The sequence below is a fragment of the Boleophthalmus pectinirostris genome, unplaced genomic scaffold, assembly GCF_026225935.1.
Source record: "Boleophthalmus pectinirostris isolate CB_2022bp ecotype Guang Dong unplaced genomic scaffold, ASM2622593v1 HiC_scaffold_15, whole genome shotgun sequence".
In the NCBI taxonomy this organism is placed as follows: Eukaryota; Metazoa; Chordata; class Actinopteri; order Gobiiformes; family Gobiidae; genus Boleophthalmus; species Boleophthalmus pectinirostris.
The window spans coordinates 19,394,575-19,412,426 of NW_026571070.1; the positions used below are offsets into that span (position 1 = coordinate 19,394,575).

The 17,852-nt window shown below is 39.3% G+C and overlaps 1 protein-coding gene across 1 annotated transcript in view; it reads right to left on the minus strand.

Moving 5' to 3' along the window:
• pola1 (polymerase (DNA directed), alpha 1) overlaps positions 1-16,913 on the minus strand; it is a 42,127-nt gene extending 25,214 nt beyond the window's left edge. The window contains exons 1-32 of the mRNA XM_055151013.1: positions 16,732-16,913; positions 15,810-15,937; positions 15,608-15,704; positions 15,457-15,534; positions 15,263-15,378; positions 15,096-15,158; positions 14,642-14,737; positions 14,156-14,288; positions 13,913-14,084; positions 13,666-13,820; positions 13,472-13,584; positions 13,261-13,374; positions 13,118-13,192; positions 12,895-13,033; positions 12,529-12,683; positions 12,371-12,455; positions 12,235-12,296; positions 12,055-12,144; positions 11,802-11,918; positions 11,550-11,725; positions 11,325-11,454; positions 11,106-11,225; positions 10,927-11,017; positions 10,439-10,566; positions 10,206-10,355; positions 9,995-10,117; positions 2,640-2,672; positions 2,380-2,472; positions 2,100-2,305; positions 1,892-2,024; positions 1,674-1,805; positions 854-1,028 (exon numbers count right to left, since the gene is read on the minus strand). Of these exons, the coding sequence (XP_055006988.1) occupies positions 854-1,028; positions 1,674-1,805; positions 1,892-2,024; positions 2,100-2,305; positions 2,380-2,472; positions 2,640-2,672; positions 9,995-10,117; positions 10,206-10,355; positions 10,439-10,566; positions 10,927-11,017; positions 11,106-11,225; positions 11,325-11,454; positions 11,550-11,725; positions 11,802-11,918; positions 12,055-12,144; positions 12,235-12,296; positions 12,371-12,455; positions 12,529-12,683; positions 12,895-13,033; positions 13,118-13,192; positions 13,261-13,374; positions 13,472-13,584; positions 13,666-13,820; positions 13,913-14,084; positions 14,156-14,288; positions 14,642-14,737; positions 15,096-15,158; positions 15,263-15,378; positions 15,457-15,534; positions 15,608-15,704; positions 15,810-15,937; positions 16,732-16,780 (3,727 nt within the window). The 5' untranslated portion in view covers positions 16,781-16,913. The remainder of the gene's footprint in view (positions 1-853; positions 1,029-1,673; positions 1,806-1,891; positions 2,025-2,099; positions 2,306-2,379; positions 2,473-2,639; positions 2,673-9,994; positions 10,118-10,205; positions 10,356-10,438; positions 10,567-10,926; positions 11,018-11,105; positions 11,226-11,324; positions 11,455-11,549; positions 11,726-11,801; positions 11,919-12,054; positions 12,145-12,234; positions 12,297-12,370; positions 12,456-12,528; positions 12,684-12,894; positions 13,034-13,117; positions 13,193-13,260; positions 13,375-13,471; positions 13,585-13,665; positions 13,821-13,912; positions 14,085-14,155; positions 14,289-14,641; positions 14,738-15,095; positions 15,159-15,262; positions 15,379-15,456; positions 15,535-15,607; positions 15,705-15,809; positions 15,938-16,731) is intronic.
• Positions 16,914-17,852: the final 939 nt, after the last annotated feature.

A 17,852-nucleotide genomic window follows, 5' to 3' on the forward strand; every position in this document is an offset into this window, starting at 1 on the left:
ACTTAAACTCCATATGCCATCACTAGAATCATTTGGATAATTTCAGAATAACAGAACTCAAGGTAAAAGGTAGCTGTTAACAGAGCATTTTGAGCTTTGGAGATGTATATAGACTAAAAATAAAGGATTACTCAAACATGTGTGACTGAAATAAAACATAACTCGAGGCATCTTTTTGATAAGGCAACAACATTCTAACATGGCTTGAAGCTCACAAGAGTCAGTTATGTGTAATATAGGACCTTTACGTAGTTCAAATAATTACTTGTTGCAGTTCATGTTTTTAATAATACTGAAGATATATAATAGTATTTTAGGGTTATCCTGCTATATGGTGCAGTGGCATAAAGTAGTTTCAATATCATCTTTTTTTATCATGATATTTTGTATAGCAATGTGTTGCACTTCAGGGTTAGGGTGTTATTGTGTGTTATTGAGCAACTCACTAGTTTTGTAACTTCAAACCTCTACATACATCTACAACCCTGAGTCATTCCACTTGTTTTCAAAAGGATTATTTGTATTAAAAATTCCAAATAAAAACGCATTTGTCAGGAGGTTGTCATATACAGGCATGCCCATCTTTGTTTAACTTCCACAGCTGTCAGCAGGTTATAAAACAGACTTAACTTTACAATCAAATAAATGTAAAAATAGATGAACAGTATCATCACTTGAAAGTAAGATGTATAGTTGTACCGCTAATAATACTCTGACGTTTTAAAAGCATAGTCTTAGGAGTTCATAGCTATAAGGAGGTTAGTTAAAGAGTGACTTGTGTACTTAAATTAACACCTTTAAGTTTTTATTAAAAAGCTTGATTCAACCCCTTCTCCAGGACAATGGAACTTACCCAACCATGTAGCGATGAGCACATTGTCAATGCCCTCAATGGGGTCACAGATGCGGGACACTACAGGGTGGACCTGCTGGGCCAGGTAGTACTGAGTGTCCAGAGACAGGGACTCCTGTTTCTGAAGGTGCTCCAAGGCGTAGGCTCTCTGACTGGCTGGAAGAGTGGAGCCATCCTAGTCCAAATCATCAAGATACAGTATTTACATTTTTATTGCAACAAAAAAACAATGTGCATTTGGATGCTTTTAGTTATAGGTACTTCAGTTAAATCTGAGTTAAGGCAAAACATTTTCTGTTAAGTCTTACAATTAATATTTGCTGTTGTAAACCCTTATTCGTCCAGGAGTTGTCATCTGGACAATGCTTTATTGATATCGAAATGCTTCGGCTGTTATTAACATACTTGATGATTAACTAAAAAAATCCAGAAGAAAACATTGTCCAGATAACTACCTTTGAAACCCTTTTTACCACTTTTCCACTTTACACACAGAATATATAATAATGCAGTGGTCTCATAAAGCACTATTCCAAAAGCTCAAAGTCACTTTATAATTATTATTCATTTGCTCCCCATACTGAGTAGTGATGAGATTTGTCTGAAGTCAAAGCTGTCCCTGGAGTAGACTGGAAAGAGGTGTTGCCAATCTGCACCATCGGCCCTTTTGACCGCCACCAGTCACTCACACAGTGCATTCATACTATGCAACATGGAACTGGAATCAAACCACCAACAATTTGGTTTATGGGTGGACGATGTAACCACTAATCCCCTGCAGTCCTCAAATAGCAAATCACACAAATTTAGAATCACTCACTTTGCAGATGACATAAGAGATTGTGTCTCCAGCTTTCACTCGGCGTCCACCCTGGGAGTTGATCCACAGAGCCACGTGAACATGAGGAAGACTCTTTTTGTCGGGATAGTCTTGAGGATCTTTAGTCAGAGCCTGGAATGACATGAAATAACAGATATTCAAAAGCTAATGCCTTATATATTTACCTGATAGGTTATGGTTTTATAGTAAGGGTCTACCTTGTGGATCTCAAACTGGTTCAGGGGTATATCTCCAGCTGCGACCTTCTCTCCCACTTCCACCAAGTGTTTTTGGATGTTCTCCACAATGACGTCACGGCTCTGGTCGGACAAAATCTGACCAATGACATAACTGGACAAAACTGGGTGTTAGTTCAGTTATATTATGAAGACCAGATCATCTTTTCATCTAATGTTAATGACATACTTGCCACACTCCTTGGCTAGATCACACCAGTCTCTACGCACAATGTCCAAGCCTTTGAGCTCCTGTTTGAGAGTGTATCTCCCTTCACCATGTTGCTCTACCACGAGAGCTGCATATTTCTTTTTCTTCAACAACAAAAGTGACTTAAACACACCATCAATGTCAATCTCCAGCAGTTTGTATAGCTTGTTCACTTCAGCTTTCACCTGCAAGATTAGCACATTCAAAAATGTATTAATGAGTAAACTGAAACTACAGATTAAAGAATCTTGAAACACACCTTGTTTCCAAGTTTAAAGACCTCCTCCAAAGATTTGCTGTTAGTATTGATCATAATAGAGTCAGTGTCTCCATAGATGACTTCTAGATTCATCTAAATTAAAAAAAGACATGTATTATTGATTTGGAATTAGTGTATAGTGGATTAGAGAATAGCCTAACAAGCTGTATGTTTCTAGTAATAATAACTCTCCAGTAAGAATACTGGCCTAGGAAGAATACCGCTTTAGGAAAATGTGTTTGCTGGCATTTCTTTCATACCTTCTGAACCATGTCTTTGGTGTGCATCAGAATCTAAAAACACAAAACAAAACAATGAATGGCATACAGCATAGTAAACAATGAAAGTGAAGAACAAACAGTCATTACTCTTGCCTTTTATTTATTCTGAGTGTGGGTGTGTGAGCATTTGTGTGAACCTGGAGCGGAGCAGGTGACTTTCTTTTAAATAGGGGATAATTGGCTAAGAGGGCAATTATGAGAGCCTGCTGTGACAGGAGGCTTTTCATCCCACACACTTCTGCGCTGGGCAACACATGCGCACCTTAATGACTTGTAATGGCCTTTATCACCCACAGAGCGACTGACGGACAAACAAGAGAATTCTGTTAACGTTGTCCACTCTGTGTCGGAGGGTGAGGGGGGGGGCACGAGGGATTCTAACAGGTGTTGGGTGTGGAGGGTGAGAGCGCTCCGAGTTGGGTCGCTAATCTGGGGGGTCGTGGGGACGGAACGCAGTGTGACCTGTCACCAGCAATCTGCTCCTCAATCAACCACCGCCTCATATATGCAGAGCTTCATGTCGGGACAAGGACGCGTCTATTTCAGAGTGTGAGGAAGAGGAGGGGTTTTGGTGGGATAGGGAGGGGTGGTCCACTCCCTGAAACCAATGTGGGACTCACCAGTGCTTTATGGGCTGCCACATACCAGTGAGCCACAGGGGGAGTGAGAGGCACCCCTCCATTAGGGACTGCAGTCAAGGTCAAGGTTCCACTGCCGACACATATTCACGATCACACACTCCTCTTGGCCCAAGCACATGAATGAACACGAAACTCTGCCGCTAAGCTACTGTCAAAACCAGAATAAAGTAATTTGCTAGGTGAGGAGATAAGAGCATTTTATCAAATCCTGATCCAAATATTCAGGCTTCCATTAAGTCATCATTATCTCCTCTCAACATAAATCAGTCGGATTTCCCCACTTCTTTAAAAGACGTAACCGTTTAAGTGGGAGCTGCTGCAATATATTAGTGATTAAAAACTCCATCAAGTGGATTATATGACATTTGACATTTACACATTGACTACCTGTAAATAATCCTGAAGATCTACATTAAATCCCTGCCTAATGAAATCTGATCTTAGTTCATTTAAATCTTTTGATGTGAGCTGGTCTTTTCAGAAAAAAATAACTATTTGCATCTGGAATTAGTGGGTGTGATATCTTCCAAATTTTCTATTACTGCTATTTTGGTCATCTTGCCAAATCGTTAGTCACAAATTTGCCGGTAAGTGCAGATCTATGCTTATACTTTGACATTTTTCCCCACCCACAGCACAGCCTCTGTAAGGCTCCAACTGACAGGTGGATTTAACCAATTATAGTAAAGTGAAGATGACTTTTACTTCCTTGAAGGCTATAGAAAAATACAAATCTACATGAAATGTGATAAAATTTGAATTGTGACTTGGCTCCAAAATAATAGTGATATTGGCTTTTTTGCATATTGCACATCACTAATATTGATCATTAGTTAATTTTTTATCATGTTAATATCTTTTAGTAACTTTACACAGCAAGATCAATTCTCGGGATATTTGTGAGTTCATAAACTAATGAGAACCCATCTTGGCAGGCTGTGGATCGTGGAATATGGCCTGGCTGCTGGTGAGCCGGAGACGACCAATCACAAAGCAGTACTCTTGTTTGGCCAGAAGCAAAAGGTGAAGTACCCAAACAAACCAAAACAAACATGGCAATGCTGACAACAGGCGTAGGTTAGGCAGATTAATCTTTTAGGTGCTTTACTGAAACAATTGGCAAATTGTGGAAGGACTAAAATGATTGTGGTTAAGAGGACAGTAGTGATGAATGGAGGGAAGTAGGAAAGAAAGACACGACAAAGCGAGGTGTGAATGTGTTGATGTAATTGATGTGCGGACTCATTTAGACAGGTTTTCCATTTGCTGTCAGTCGCTGCAGGACAGACAGCTTTAAAGAATGGACTGTGAAAGACAAGTCGTTTGACCATGAGGCAGGAATGTTTGTAGGACGTGTGAGTGCTCATCTTTAAACACATACCAATACGCACATATTATACAGAGCAATCTAAACAGACCGCGCCGGGGGGCAAAGGCATGCGACTATGTCTTCTCCCCGATGACTGCACAAGTCACCACCACACATGCCACTCATGCTCAACCAAACAACTGAAAAAGCCTGTCAGGAGCCCTATTAGTTATTGGGTAAGTCCCACAAGAACAACGAGGAGCCGCCTTTAATTAACATCAAAAATCAATCGTCAGCAACACAATTACAAGGACGTTAGTGGCTTATGCACTTACTGAACAGACCTGCACCAGCTTAGAGTAGTGGTGAGTCAGAACCACTTCCACAGTTTTACACCAGTTTGAAAACAGCAGGTACTAACTTCTGGGCACCTGCACCTGCCAGCCCATCTGCACCTCGCTCTGTAATGGCTTGAGATCCAAAGAGAGGAGGCAATGTAGATCAGAGTATCTAACTATAAAAATCCTGGAGGTTCTTCAAAACTAACATTTGTCAAATTAGTCTAATGTAAACAAAACACCTCTAAATGAATTCATGTGAGAGAACTTTAATGCCATACTGTGGAGCTTTCCAGGGAAAGAAATAAAATCTCAGTGGAAACGGACCTTGCAACAGAAAAGTTACATAGTGCATCAAAATACATGCATTAGCCTCAGAGCGGCACCTTTAGAATTTAGTTTAAGAGTGGTTCAGCCACACTGTGACACCTTCTGTTGTGCGGTGCCTGTAAACCTCTATGTCAAACAGCAGTCCAGGCTTCCTCATTAATGTTTTGTCTTCCGCTTGTGTCAGTTTAACAATGACAGGTCTAAAATAACCTGCCTTCTGGTTGACAAATGGATAATAGATGGGAAAGAAGCAATGAGGATAGAATGATAAGTAGACGTATGAGCAAGATGCTTGTTCATCTAAAGGGCATCCAAGACTCCCCCACAAATATACCATGCAGCCCTGTGCTGATCAGCAGATCAGAGGAGGCATGTTAAACCTCGGAGCTGCAGAGGGTCCTTGTAAAAAGAGCCAGGGCAACAGTGACGATTGTTTTGAAAAGCACTCCACTGAAAAGCATTTTGGGATGACAGTCGGCCGACTGAAATAGCACCTGTGGAGGGACACACTACTGTCAGGGCCGTGCCGCTAACACACTCACACAGTTGCATAAAAGATTTATAGTGTCTTCGGCTGCTGTGATCTCTCATGTGTACAACACTACACACACACACATGCTCCTTTCACCAAAATAATCCACTCTCATGTGAGAAAGCTCCTACACGTCCATCCACACCTGCCCTGGCAGATGCCTAGAGAGCCTACATCCGATTTAATGCACACGTTCAATGGAAATTATACAAGAACTCCTGTAATTCTCCTCTTCAGTCAATTGAAGCTCAAACTCTATGGGTTTCCTTATACCCAGCTCCGCAATTCAATTTTGATACATGTCTTTAGTTTAACAAATGGAAATAAAATGATTGAGAGAAAATGGGATTTAGTTTATCATGTTTAGGTTTATTTATGAAAACCATCTCTTAATTATCGCTCATTTACAGTGTGTCTGTGCCCTGTGCAGACTGCAGGTGTCAGATCAATCCTTTATCAATGCTAATCCCAGTCATTAACCCGGACGCACACGGCCTCATTAGAAGTGTTACTAAAGTCCCTTTAGAATCTGAACTCTTGTCCCGTCCACTGTTAGCTCTCTACAGCAGGCGCATGAGGCCAAAATAGCCACAGCGCTCCCATGTGACTATTTGTTAAGCCCTCTCCTATCAGGAGTAAAGCCATCTCTTTAAGTAGACTATGGATGGAGCATGGAAACATGCAGCATTCATCTCCCCAGACAGGGACCTTCATAAATGTGTGTGCGTATACAATACGCTGTGGCCTTGTATAGTGTAATGTCTAATTCACAGAACTGCAAAAATAGCTTCTGTCAAGAAGCACAGCTCCAAACTGATTAAGGAGAGAAATGTGGGCACACGGTGCTAGCATTTGCACATAAGAAGCGGGGAGAATGATCTAGTGTTTCTTGGAACAAAAATGATACAGACGCTGAGAGACGCCAGAGGCAATAATATTTATTTAGACCTCATTACAAACGCACACAACCTCACATACAAGAGCCCCAGAGGTCTGCCCCAAACCAAACTTTGCCCTCTTGACAGCCTTAGATCTGTTATCCAATCTCGCCTCTATCCTTCAGTCCACATGCCGGCCAATAATGTCAACTACAAACTCCCGTCAGGCTGTTTTTAAACACAAGGACAGAGACTCAATTACAGCAGGATGGCTTTCAGGAGTCACCCTCCATCCTCGACACACACCTGCTAATGGTTGTCAGATTTGCTAGCGCAAAGGTCAAAGGTGAAACCAATCTGCGTTCCCCAACAATCAGTGGCTTCCACAGCCCTTTGTTGTTAACATCAGTCGATTAGGACCAACACACATCACTGCACTAAGAGACCAGGAAGTAGCAACATGGAAACATTTGCCTGTATTATTAATAAGGGGTTGATTAACATTTCCCATACCAGACAAATCATGTGCCTATACAAGGACACTTGACCACATGCTCTGACAGCCGACAGCAATACACAACACAGGTATTTCACACCCACCAACTGCATGCTACTATTCATTTGTGTCTAATAAATCCTATTCTATGTTTAAAGTGAACATGTTGGATTAGGTCAGAAGTGAGCCACTCGCAGGCCATAAAATCATTGTGGCACCAGAGCATTTGTAAACCTATTATATTCACATGAATATGTAAGGTACCTTTATTGCCTATATCTCCAACTGTTATCTGGCTAATATACAAAAGACCCTAAAATAACAGCAAGGGGCTGAGGGGACATCAATCTGCAGTGGCTTGTGTAATCCTAAACCTTCACCTTCCCCTTAATGCCCATCATCCCTTTAATACCCACACATACCAGAACAGAGTAGGTCCACAACAAATGGTCTGCCCACAAAGGCCAAAGTTCGGCTGGTAGCACTTGTGCTGTCACACATGGACCCTGCACATACATGAATTCAGACAAGATACAAGACGTACTCAAGACGGAGCGGGGGGTCCCACTTGACGCAGCAAATGTGACCACAAGAGAGAGCCAAGGGTCTTTCAACCACATCTAAAGCTCGGCCCGGCATGAGAACCCACTGTAGCATCCTGGCGCAGGGAGGGAGAGGTCTAGCTCAATTTAAAAACAGAGCGAGAGAAATATGAAACGCTCCTATCAACAAATACACAAAACACATGCACATACATCGGGACGGAGTTTTTTTGATGGGATGAAAGACGCAGTGAGGGGCGGAGAGAGGATTTACGCTTTGGACAGAGACTTGGTGGGTGCATGTGTTACAATTATAAAAATAAAAAGCCTACTTAATCATGATATGAAAGTGGAGTGCAAATGTGATGATTAAAATAAGAGCAGGGTGTAAACTGTGATGGCCACAAATACACCAGAAACCCCGCTATAAATCCCTGCAGCCTTTGAGGCTCGGGTAAGGCAAATACTACCACGAACTACTCAGCTCTTGGCTTAGATCCACTTACTATGAGCTGTATGTAGGTTGATACGATGTAAACACTGACAGCAAATGAAACGGTTTTGGGTAAGTAGTTTGTGTTTTTAATTGGTAATGGTGTTTAGTATCCTCTTAGTTATTCTGAACATGTCTGGGCAATGCTAATGGAAAGGTCTCCCCTAATTCACTACAGCCAGTATTAATAGAAGCATATCAGGGATCATAGATACAAAATAAACAAGCGTTGGATATTATAAATGAGATCCCTGCAGCCTCAGCAGACTGTGGGCTATGCTATGCACATTAGGCTTTAAAATGTGACCTTTTAATTCACCAGTTTGTCCTCCTAACCCTCAGGGACTGCAATCTAATTTGAAAATAAATATATCCTATTTATGTACTGGCCTCACACAACATGCAACTGGGGAATGATTACAACCAAACTGGTGCTCTGTTTGTGCATTCTCTGCTGCCTCCATTGAAACTTATAATGAAATACATTTTAAAGCAAAACTAAATTACTCAATCTCATGTGATAGCGTTAGCCAAGGTGATACAAGATCTTGTGCCATAAAATCTTGCAAGATAAAATTGCCACAAAATGCACACAACAGTAGAATGATCTCAGGATCATATGTTTTTAGAATATGGTTAGAAAAAAAAAAAAAAAAAGATCTCGAGAAGCCATAGTTACACACTTTTAAATGATAAATTATGTCTCTTATCAATCTCATCAATGTCCATTTCTAATGAAATCCCTATTGGTGTTGGCTAATGCTAAAAAACTAAACAAACAAACAAAAAAACACATAAGTCTTTTAAAGTCTAGATATTTAAACCATACAGTGACCAAAACTGTAATATATGCATTGAACGCAATTGTAAGAGCCCACACAAATAAAAAACAATAAGCCCCATATTACTAACTGAAATGACAGACTCAAAAGATTGAGAAGATAGTGATTGCTGGCAATACCTCTTGAGTCTACTCAAGAAAAAAAGAGGGTAAATGTAATTAACCCATCCACCAGTGGCTGTTGACAAAGATACAATCATCAAGTCTTGAGGGAAAAAAACTCCCACCAGTATCAGCGAATCAAATACACACCTTTTACAATGTAGCTTGTGTCAGCTGAACAACAAGCATGTCTCGAAGCTCAAATGGGCTGACAGAATAACAAACGCGCACACTGAGTTACTGCCCTGCCCTCTATTAGGCCGCACAATGAACGTGTAAGGCGATCTTAATAAAGGACTCCCCTGGGGCCAAACCCAAGGCCCGGGCTGTGGATGTCTACAGTTAGAGCTCATTAAACGAACATGAGTATTACAACTGACACAGGCTGCGAGAGTGTGCGCCGTGTCAAGTTACAAAACCAGATTTAGCCCTTTGTGTCATGCACCTCTCATGCCTCCATCCAAATTTATTATATGCCCCCGTTGCTCCATTGGTGTGCAGTGAAAGATGTCACCACACAATCAAGACTTAACAATGTGATTTTTATGTGTGGCATTTTGGCACTAGAAAAATAACTGGTCTAAGGGTTATTGATATCGCATGCACTTAAAAGCCCTTTTATTCTGACAGAATTTGATGCTATAATAATATGTAGCAAAGGGAAGTACATGTTGTGGAAGATTTAATTAAAATTATAGAAACTGACAAGAAACAATTATAAAGGTAAGAGGTATGTTATGTAGTGTTGTACTGCCCTCTAGTGGATATGTTATAACATGCATTTTGTTGAACTGCAACGAAAAGGCTGTTCTTTTCATTATATCTATCTTACCTCTCTACCCTTGTGTGTGACCAGAGCAGCAAGTGGTTTGGCATAGAATCGACTGTAGCTGAATCCAAGACAACCATACATACTGTTTGCGGTCAGTTTCAATGCTTTCTGGCGAATGTCATACTAAGAAAAAAAAAAAAAAAAAAGCTTAATTATAATACCTAACCACAAATAACAGAAAATGAAGAAATGATGAGGAAATAATTCATACCTGTAGATATTGGTCTGAACTGAGGTCTTGCTGTTTCATGAGCTGTTTGACCTGTTTACGCCTTTCAACAAGTTTTCTTATTTCTTTGGGTAGAATTCCCATTTCCAGACTAGGATCAGGAATCTCAGGTATCTCCTCTATGTCTTCATCCTGTTCATATAATTATATAAATGTGTCAGTAGTGTGAAAAGGGTTTGAAGTAATCAGGTCTTTATTATATTAGGTATACACACCTCTTTTTTATTTTTCTGACTATTATAGGCTTCCCTCTCCACTGTGGTGAAGCAAATGTTGAACTCTTGAATAATCGATGGATACAGACTGTTGAAGTCGAGCAGTAGGATGAACTTATCATAGAAACCTTAAAAACAGTCAAGAAATATGACAACAAATCATCAACACTGATTAAAGGTGCACTCTAACTTTTCCGGAGGAGGGTTCACCTTGCACTTGTCTCCATGAAGTTGTTATAACTTTGTATGAAATATTTCTCATTATAACATTACATTAATCTATCTCCATGGAGGCCAAGTTACAAGTCAAATCTGTTGCAATAAACTAATCTAGCCTGCATTCTTAATGCAAGTGGGCTTGCTATTTTACATTGTGGAACATTCCAGGAAAAGCAATACCATCTGTATGGAGACAAGCAGATGGCAAACCACCTATCAAAAAAGTTAAAGCTTGGAACGTTTAAAAAGAAACTTTTGCCAACACTTACCAACTTTGGGATCTAAAACCAGACCACCAGCATAAGCAGCCTTCTTTTTCCGCTTGCCTTTCCCTGCATCCACATCATCTTCACCATCAACCTTTGGCAGGTGGAGATGTGGTTACATTTCACATTTAATTGACCAAACATTACACAGTGTGTAGAAAATGTAGAAATATAAGTTTTACCTGTTCTTGCTGGGCTTTTCGGAAAGAGGGTTTGTCTGGAACAATGTAGTTTTTTTCATTAAAGGCATGAAGCAGGAGATACTCGTTTCTCTCAGCTCGACCTCCCATCAGAGTTCGAGACTGAAAAACATCAAAATAGCTTTAAGTAATATTCCATCAATTGCATCTGTGTAATTACTGCAGTAGCTAGTGAAAACAACACATATAAATTTAAATTACCAAAACGTTGCCAGCAATGTTGGTGATCTGTAGAGCAAGAGGCAGGACATTGAGTTCACACATTATCTGGAGGATCAGCTTTGCGTCAGTCCATGTCAACTCCAACAGATAGAGCAGATGAGGAGAGTCACTGCCACATACACACCAATAATTTTAATGGATTCAGATTACAACGATAATGCATACAAACTACATAATGAATACCAGTTGATAACAGATACCAACCTGTAAAGATTCCTGATGTTTTCCTGTGGTACTGTCGGTCTTTCCATCTTGAGCACATGTGCCACCAGCTCTGTTAGATGATAACTTTTGCAGCGAATCAGCTCTTTGGCCGAAATCTCCACGTCACAGACCAGCCGACCACAGGTGGCATTCTTCTCTGCAAAACTGCTACGGCCCTACAATCAACACCAGGAGTAAGGGAATGTGCAATTCAGTCAAGGATTACAAAAACACAAAATTAAAATTTTTTACCCCCAGCTTGGGCATGTTTGTCCGCCTCAGGCGTCCTATCTTGGACCAGTGTGGCACCTTGCACACGTTAATTCTTTGGAGCAATACTTCAAGGTCAAAGCCGAAAATGTCATGCCCCTATAAGTTGGAAGTAAATTAAATATTTACTATTACACAACTTTATTTGACTACCTCCATATACAAAAATATATGTTGTGTCAATGATTAAGGTAACTATGAAAGAAAAAATATATATTAACATTTCATCACTTACCACTAGTACATCAGGATCTATTTTGTGCATCTTGGCCAAGAAAAAGCCGAGCAATGTGCGCTCTGTAGCAGCAATTTCCACTTTTCCATTCTTAGAATTGGGAGAAAAAATAATTTGGCATGACAATAGTGTCATTATAAAAAGGAACTGTGATTACTAAACTCAATTCATGGTAAATACCTTCTTCCTCACAGCATCTTTAAAGTCATAGGGAAAAATACAGTCTGTGGGTTTACTAACAACTGGAAAATAAAGCACAGATAACTTACTATGGTGTTACATTAAAAATTAAAAAATAAAATTAATATTTACTAACCACAAAAATGTGTCTGGAAGGGAGGTTGAGGAGGAGCTTTATCCATATGAAAGCGATAATGAATAAGAGCAGCAAGAGATACAATCTGCCAAACAAAAACTTATTTTCACTTATTTTGCACGTCTTTTGCATTTTGACATAATTTGTAAAGCTCTAACCTCATTCTGGTGCGTTTTAGGATTCTGGACGGTCTTGAGGCTGATGGACATAACAGTGACTGGAGGAGGAGCCAAGTCTCGAACCACAGAGATGAGATCAGTCTTGAGGGCCAGAGTCTCAACTTTACACCAGCTCACCGGCTGGTTCATCAGTTCTACAAACAGAGAAGAGGAGGTTAACTATAATTTGAGGGTTTGAGCCTTTCTGAGTACTTTTCACAATTAGAAACAAGGTATAATATTTTGTCTTGAACTGTTAATTACTATCGCAACACAGCCAATTTTTCACTCAAACCCGGAGAGCACAAAATGATTGATGATTTATATGATGATGACTTTAAGATAGATACAAAAAATTATACATACGAGGAGTCTTGATATCCAACCAACACGGGCCTTTAATCTTTCTGCTCAGAAGAAAGTGTTCCAAACTTGATGTATTGGTTCCAAAAACATGAGAAAATGTCGCCCCCTTGAGGTCTGAGGGCAGTGATGGATGTTCAGCCTAGAGCAGAAATTTTACATTGAGAGAAATGTGTTCCTTAAGTACTCGGAGCTAAAAAAAACCAAAAACTGTCACTGTACTTACAGAGTAGCGTACTTCCAAGTATTCACATTGAGTGGGCACATCAGGAATTTCAAAAGCATAATTTTTCTCCACTTTCTGTAAAATAAAACATCTAAACAACACTCATTGTTTAGATTTGCCATAACACACAGATCAAAACAAACCTTGGACTTAAATTTCATGATCTTGAACTTCTCCGATAGCTCATTAAACTCCTGGTAAACATCCATCATCCCAACAGGTGTATCTGTGGTCTCACCAGTTTTAGGGTTCACTCTCTAGAAGTCCAAGCAGAATCCAGAACAAAACACATTAGCTTCCAATTCATTCTTTTCAATTAATATCTTCAACACTAACAGTAACAGTAATACTTACAAATTCACGTGGAAGGAGGTACATGCTCCGCTCGATATTTTTAACTGAGACGCAGCAGCTGACGTGAGATTTTGCAGATTCTATCCATACTTTTCCAAACAAGTAAACCACACCTAAAACATGGACAGTTTAAGCAATTACAGGGTTTTCTGAGCTTTCTCATCCTTTACTATTTGCAGTGGAAATGCTCTGACCTGGTTGATTGTAAGGGTCTTCAAATGCATCCAGCCAGTAGAATCTGAACACCATCTCTCCCTCTGGACCCTCCACCAGTGGGAGCTGGCTTGAGTCGACCTGTACTTCCGCTGGTGCAGTCTCTTCATCTTGTCCCCATGTACTTTCCAGATTGCTGGAAATTAATTATAGATGATCAAATATGCTTTTTACAAAAATGCTAATAAATAAATAGTTTTTTTAATGAAAAAAAAAAAGCAAACATACATGAGGACAGGATCTTGTAGTTCTTCTTTGGGCTGAGCTTTCACTGTGGTTTGAGCAGGGGCAGTTTTTACTTCAGGCTCAAGCTCTTCTTTGATAACTGTTTTTTTTGCCTCATCAGCCACATCCATGGGCTCATCAAAGTCCACCTCATCAAGTGCCATAGCGTTGTTTACTAAAAGTTAAGTAAATTCACCTCCTGTTTCAAAGTTATTTCAAAGCCTGCATTATAACAATAGAGTTTACCTTCTTCTTCAGGCAGCTCCACTTTAGCTTTCACCTTTTCCAGTGCTCGTGATGGGATAGGTGCAGGGGCCTGTGGGGCTGGATCGAGCGGCGGAGGGCGAATTACTTTGGCTTTTGCCCCAGAAGGCGACTCCTGTAAGCAAAAACAACCAATATTTTAAAAGAACAGCAAGTATTGTGATTGCAATTAGATTTCAGTCCACTGTGCATTAATATTTGAGAGAAGACAGAAATATTAAACTGCCAGACTAATAAACTATAACACATTTCAGAACATCTTTGTAGCACTACAGGTTTAGCAAAGCTTTTCCATCAAAATACCAGATCTTTTGTTGTTAGGAGCAGACATTTGATTACCTGAATAATTGCCATCTTTGCGATTTGATAATTGGACCACTTCAAATTGCATTTTAGATTAGACTGAAATTGACAGTGCAGCGCAATCTTTATGATATGTTTTTAAGCATACTGTAATAGAAAACTTGCCTTTGAAGATTTAACAGAAAATGGATTCATTGGTGATCCAAGAGCCTTCTTTTTCTTCAAGGTAACAACAGGTGGAGGAGTCAATGCAGAGGATTTCTAAAGACACAAAACATGTTATTTATTATTAATTAAATACATATTAATACATATAACATTTAAGTTGAAAATATAACCTTCATCATGCCATTATCAGTAAAAAATACAGTATTACTGGTACAGTGTGTCCCATAGATTTTGCAGCAGAAATTATTTTTATTTGGATAATTTAATCATATTCAAGTATAAATGTTACTTACTGCCTGTATTTCACCTTTAAGCAGTCATTTTTGACCAGTTTATGATAATACAATCAGTGTCAAAGTCTAATTTTGTAATGCCATTATAGTTTAGGTTCTTTTTAGACTATAGGGGGCACTATAATATCTGTATTAAAAGGAAACATTGTGGTACGAACCTCAGAGTGCAGATCTTGTAAGATATCACCCAAGAGGTCATCTTTGGAGAGGTCTACATCTTTCTACAAGAAGCACAATTGCAAACACGACATGTATGAATTATGTATGAGAATAAAAACTATTCAATCAAAAGAGTTTTACATGACAAAAGACATTGAAAACAAACCTCGGCAGGCCTTTTCACATTGCTATTCATGAACAGGCTTTTGATGGTATTTGGTTTGGACACTGATGTTTTCTTGGCATTTTTCTTTGACTCTGTTCCTTTAGCTCCTGCTTTTCCTGATGTACCACACAACAGCATTAATAACTGTACAATGTGTCTCATAAAAAAACGATCTGAGCTACAAGTCTGCTTACCTTTATTAGTTTCAAGTACATCATCTTCCAAATCATCATCAAAGATTTCTCTCCCATCCTCCACATATCCTGTTCCATCTGAGAAAGAGTCGGTCACCAAAGGTATACAAACATACCTGCAAATAGTATCTTTATAATATTCAATACGTACCATCGTCAATAATCCAGTCATCCTCTTGTCTGTCTCGTACCATTTTCGAGTACTCTTCCTCATCCACCTCTTCATAAACACTGGTAAATTCTTCCACCTGTCAACATTTATTTTTAGTATTATTATTTTAAGTAATACTGCTAAATATATATGTTCATATGTACTGTGTACAATGGTGCAAATGGTTTGTAGCCATACACACCTCATATTTAATCTTCTCTCCTTTTTTAGCTTTTTTAAGTTGCTCCAAAGCAGATTTCCTTCCAAACTTCTCTCTCTTTTCTCGTCTTGAGCGAGATCTGGCCAGCCCACCTGTATCACCTCCGTCATCTAAGCAAACACACAGCTTTGTAGGTACTTTTGTTTGCAAATCATTATGCAAAATGACATTATGCATTAGGTGCTGTTACAACACTTTGATTATTTTAAATCAATGCATTAAGAAATTATGAATATAATTTTTAATTAGTTGAATAACTCATAACTAAAAAATAAATACTTGTGACAATTTTAGAAGCAAAATTCTGTTACATTTGTTTGTTAGTTACAATGATATGTTATTAGCTTACGACACTTAGATTATTCTTATTTTGATGCATTTTGAAATTTTTAATATCAACAATAAATCAGATAGTTGATAACAAAAAAATAAATATTTTTAGAAGCAAAATTTAGCACTTACAATTGAATATTTACTGCCCAAATATATAGTGTATATTTATGTCACATTAACTTTACTGGATCATACAGAAAGATGGTGTTGTGATGTGTTGTTGATATATTGCTTGATCGTAAAATCGTGATGTTTCTTCTCCAAGTAATTCTAAAACTAATATTTTATACGGTGACTGACAGCACTATTTGGATCATACAAGGCTCCTGCAAGGTGTAATGAACTAAACACCACGTAATCGCTTGAGACTTAATTAGAAACAGATTGCTGTCGTTTATGCAATCCTCCCATGCTTTTAGACTTGTATTTTCTTTGACTGCTCATGTTTTCATCCTTAGTGTGACAGCGCAGGCTAGCTATTATGGCTATTATGTAGCGGTGTTAGCTTTCATGCTCTGTCTTTGCAAACCAGGAAGCCTAAGCTAAGAAGATTCGCTGCGCTCAAACTTACCTCCATCCGGCATATCCATGTCTTTATCGGGGTTTGAAACCGGAGCCATGACTTTCACCTCCTCCGTTTAACACTTTGACACGTTTAGATGCAGCGGATCTCAAGACAAAAGTCAACACAACACTCTGGTCCAGCCTGGTCCGCGCCAAATCGTCTTCCCGGGGAAAGTCATATGCAGGAAGTGACATCATCATTTTGAAAGCCAATCGTTTCACAAGTTTGCATTACTAGCTATTTATTCATCAATTTAAATTCATTATTCTTAATTCAATGTGCAACTACAATAGTATCAGTAACAATGAATATGTTTTCTTAAACTACCATACTATAAGAGCATTATAATCTATTTCTAATTAGGTTTATAATATTCACTTTAATCCCCCAAAATCCTTTTTATGGTATTTTTTCATAGAAACATGTGTTCTGCTTGACTACTTAACATTGCCAATATATTTGTATTCTAACATTTTGAGGTCTCATCATACCATGAGGTCTAGTAAACCAGAGGAAACTTACTCTGGTAGCCTCTAGGGTGCAGTGCTGGTTTAATTTTTTTTGCATGTTTACTGTCGCCTACAGTAGACGCTTGACCAAATTGGAATGGAAATACCACACACTAACTTTAAACTATAGGGCTTCACACAACAGTTCTTATGTAACAGCTGCCAGTCACGTTGGCCTCGTTAAAGGTTCACAAATAGGGGCCCAGTCGGAGATTGTTTTCACAGTAACTGTGCAAAGGGACAATAGAGCCCTGTCCCAGATTGGGGCCAGGCACAGATTCAAGTGTGTGTCGTGCCGTGAGAGCATCAACTTTATTGCAACCGAACCCTCTCCCCCCAGACAGTGTGGGATACATAGAGCTATTCATGATATATAACCATACAGGCCACCTAATAGTTTTGAGTTACTTATACGTTCTGTTATTGCCGTGTTATTGTTGGCATTGTTGTGTCTGTGCGCGCGCGGTACCCCACAGCTGTCGCGACCATCGTCACGTGACGCATCCTTTGAACAGACGTTTTGTCGATACAGTCTATGCTCCTGTTACATTTAACCACTGCACTTCACTGTGCGCAGACAGACTGCTCTTGGACTGAGGGTGATTTTTAAAAGCGACT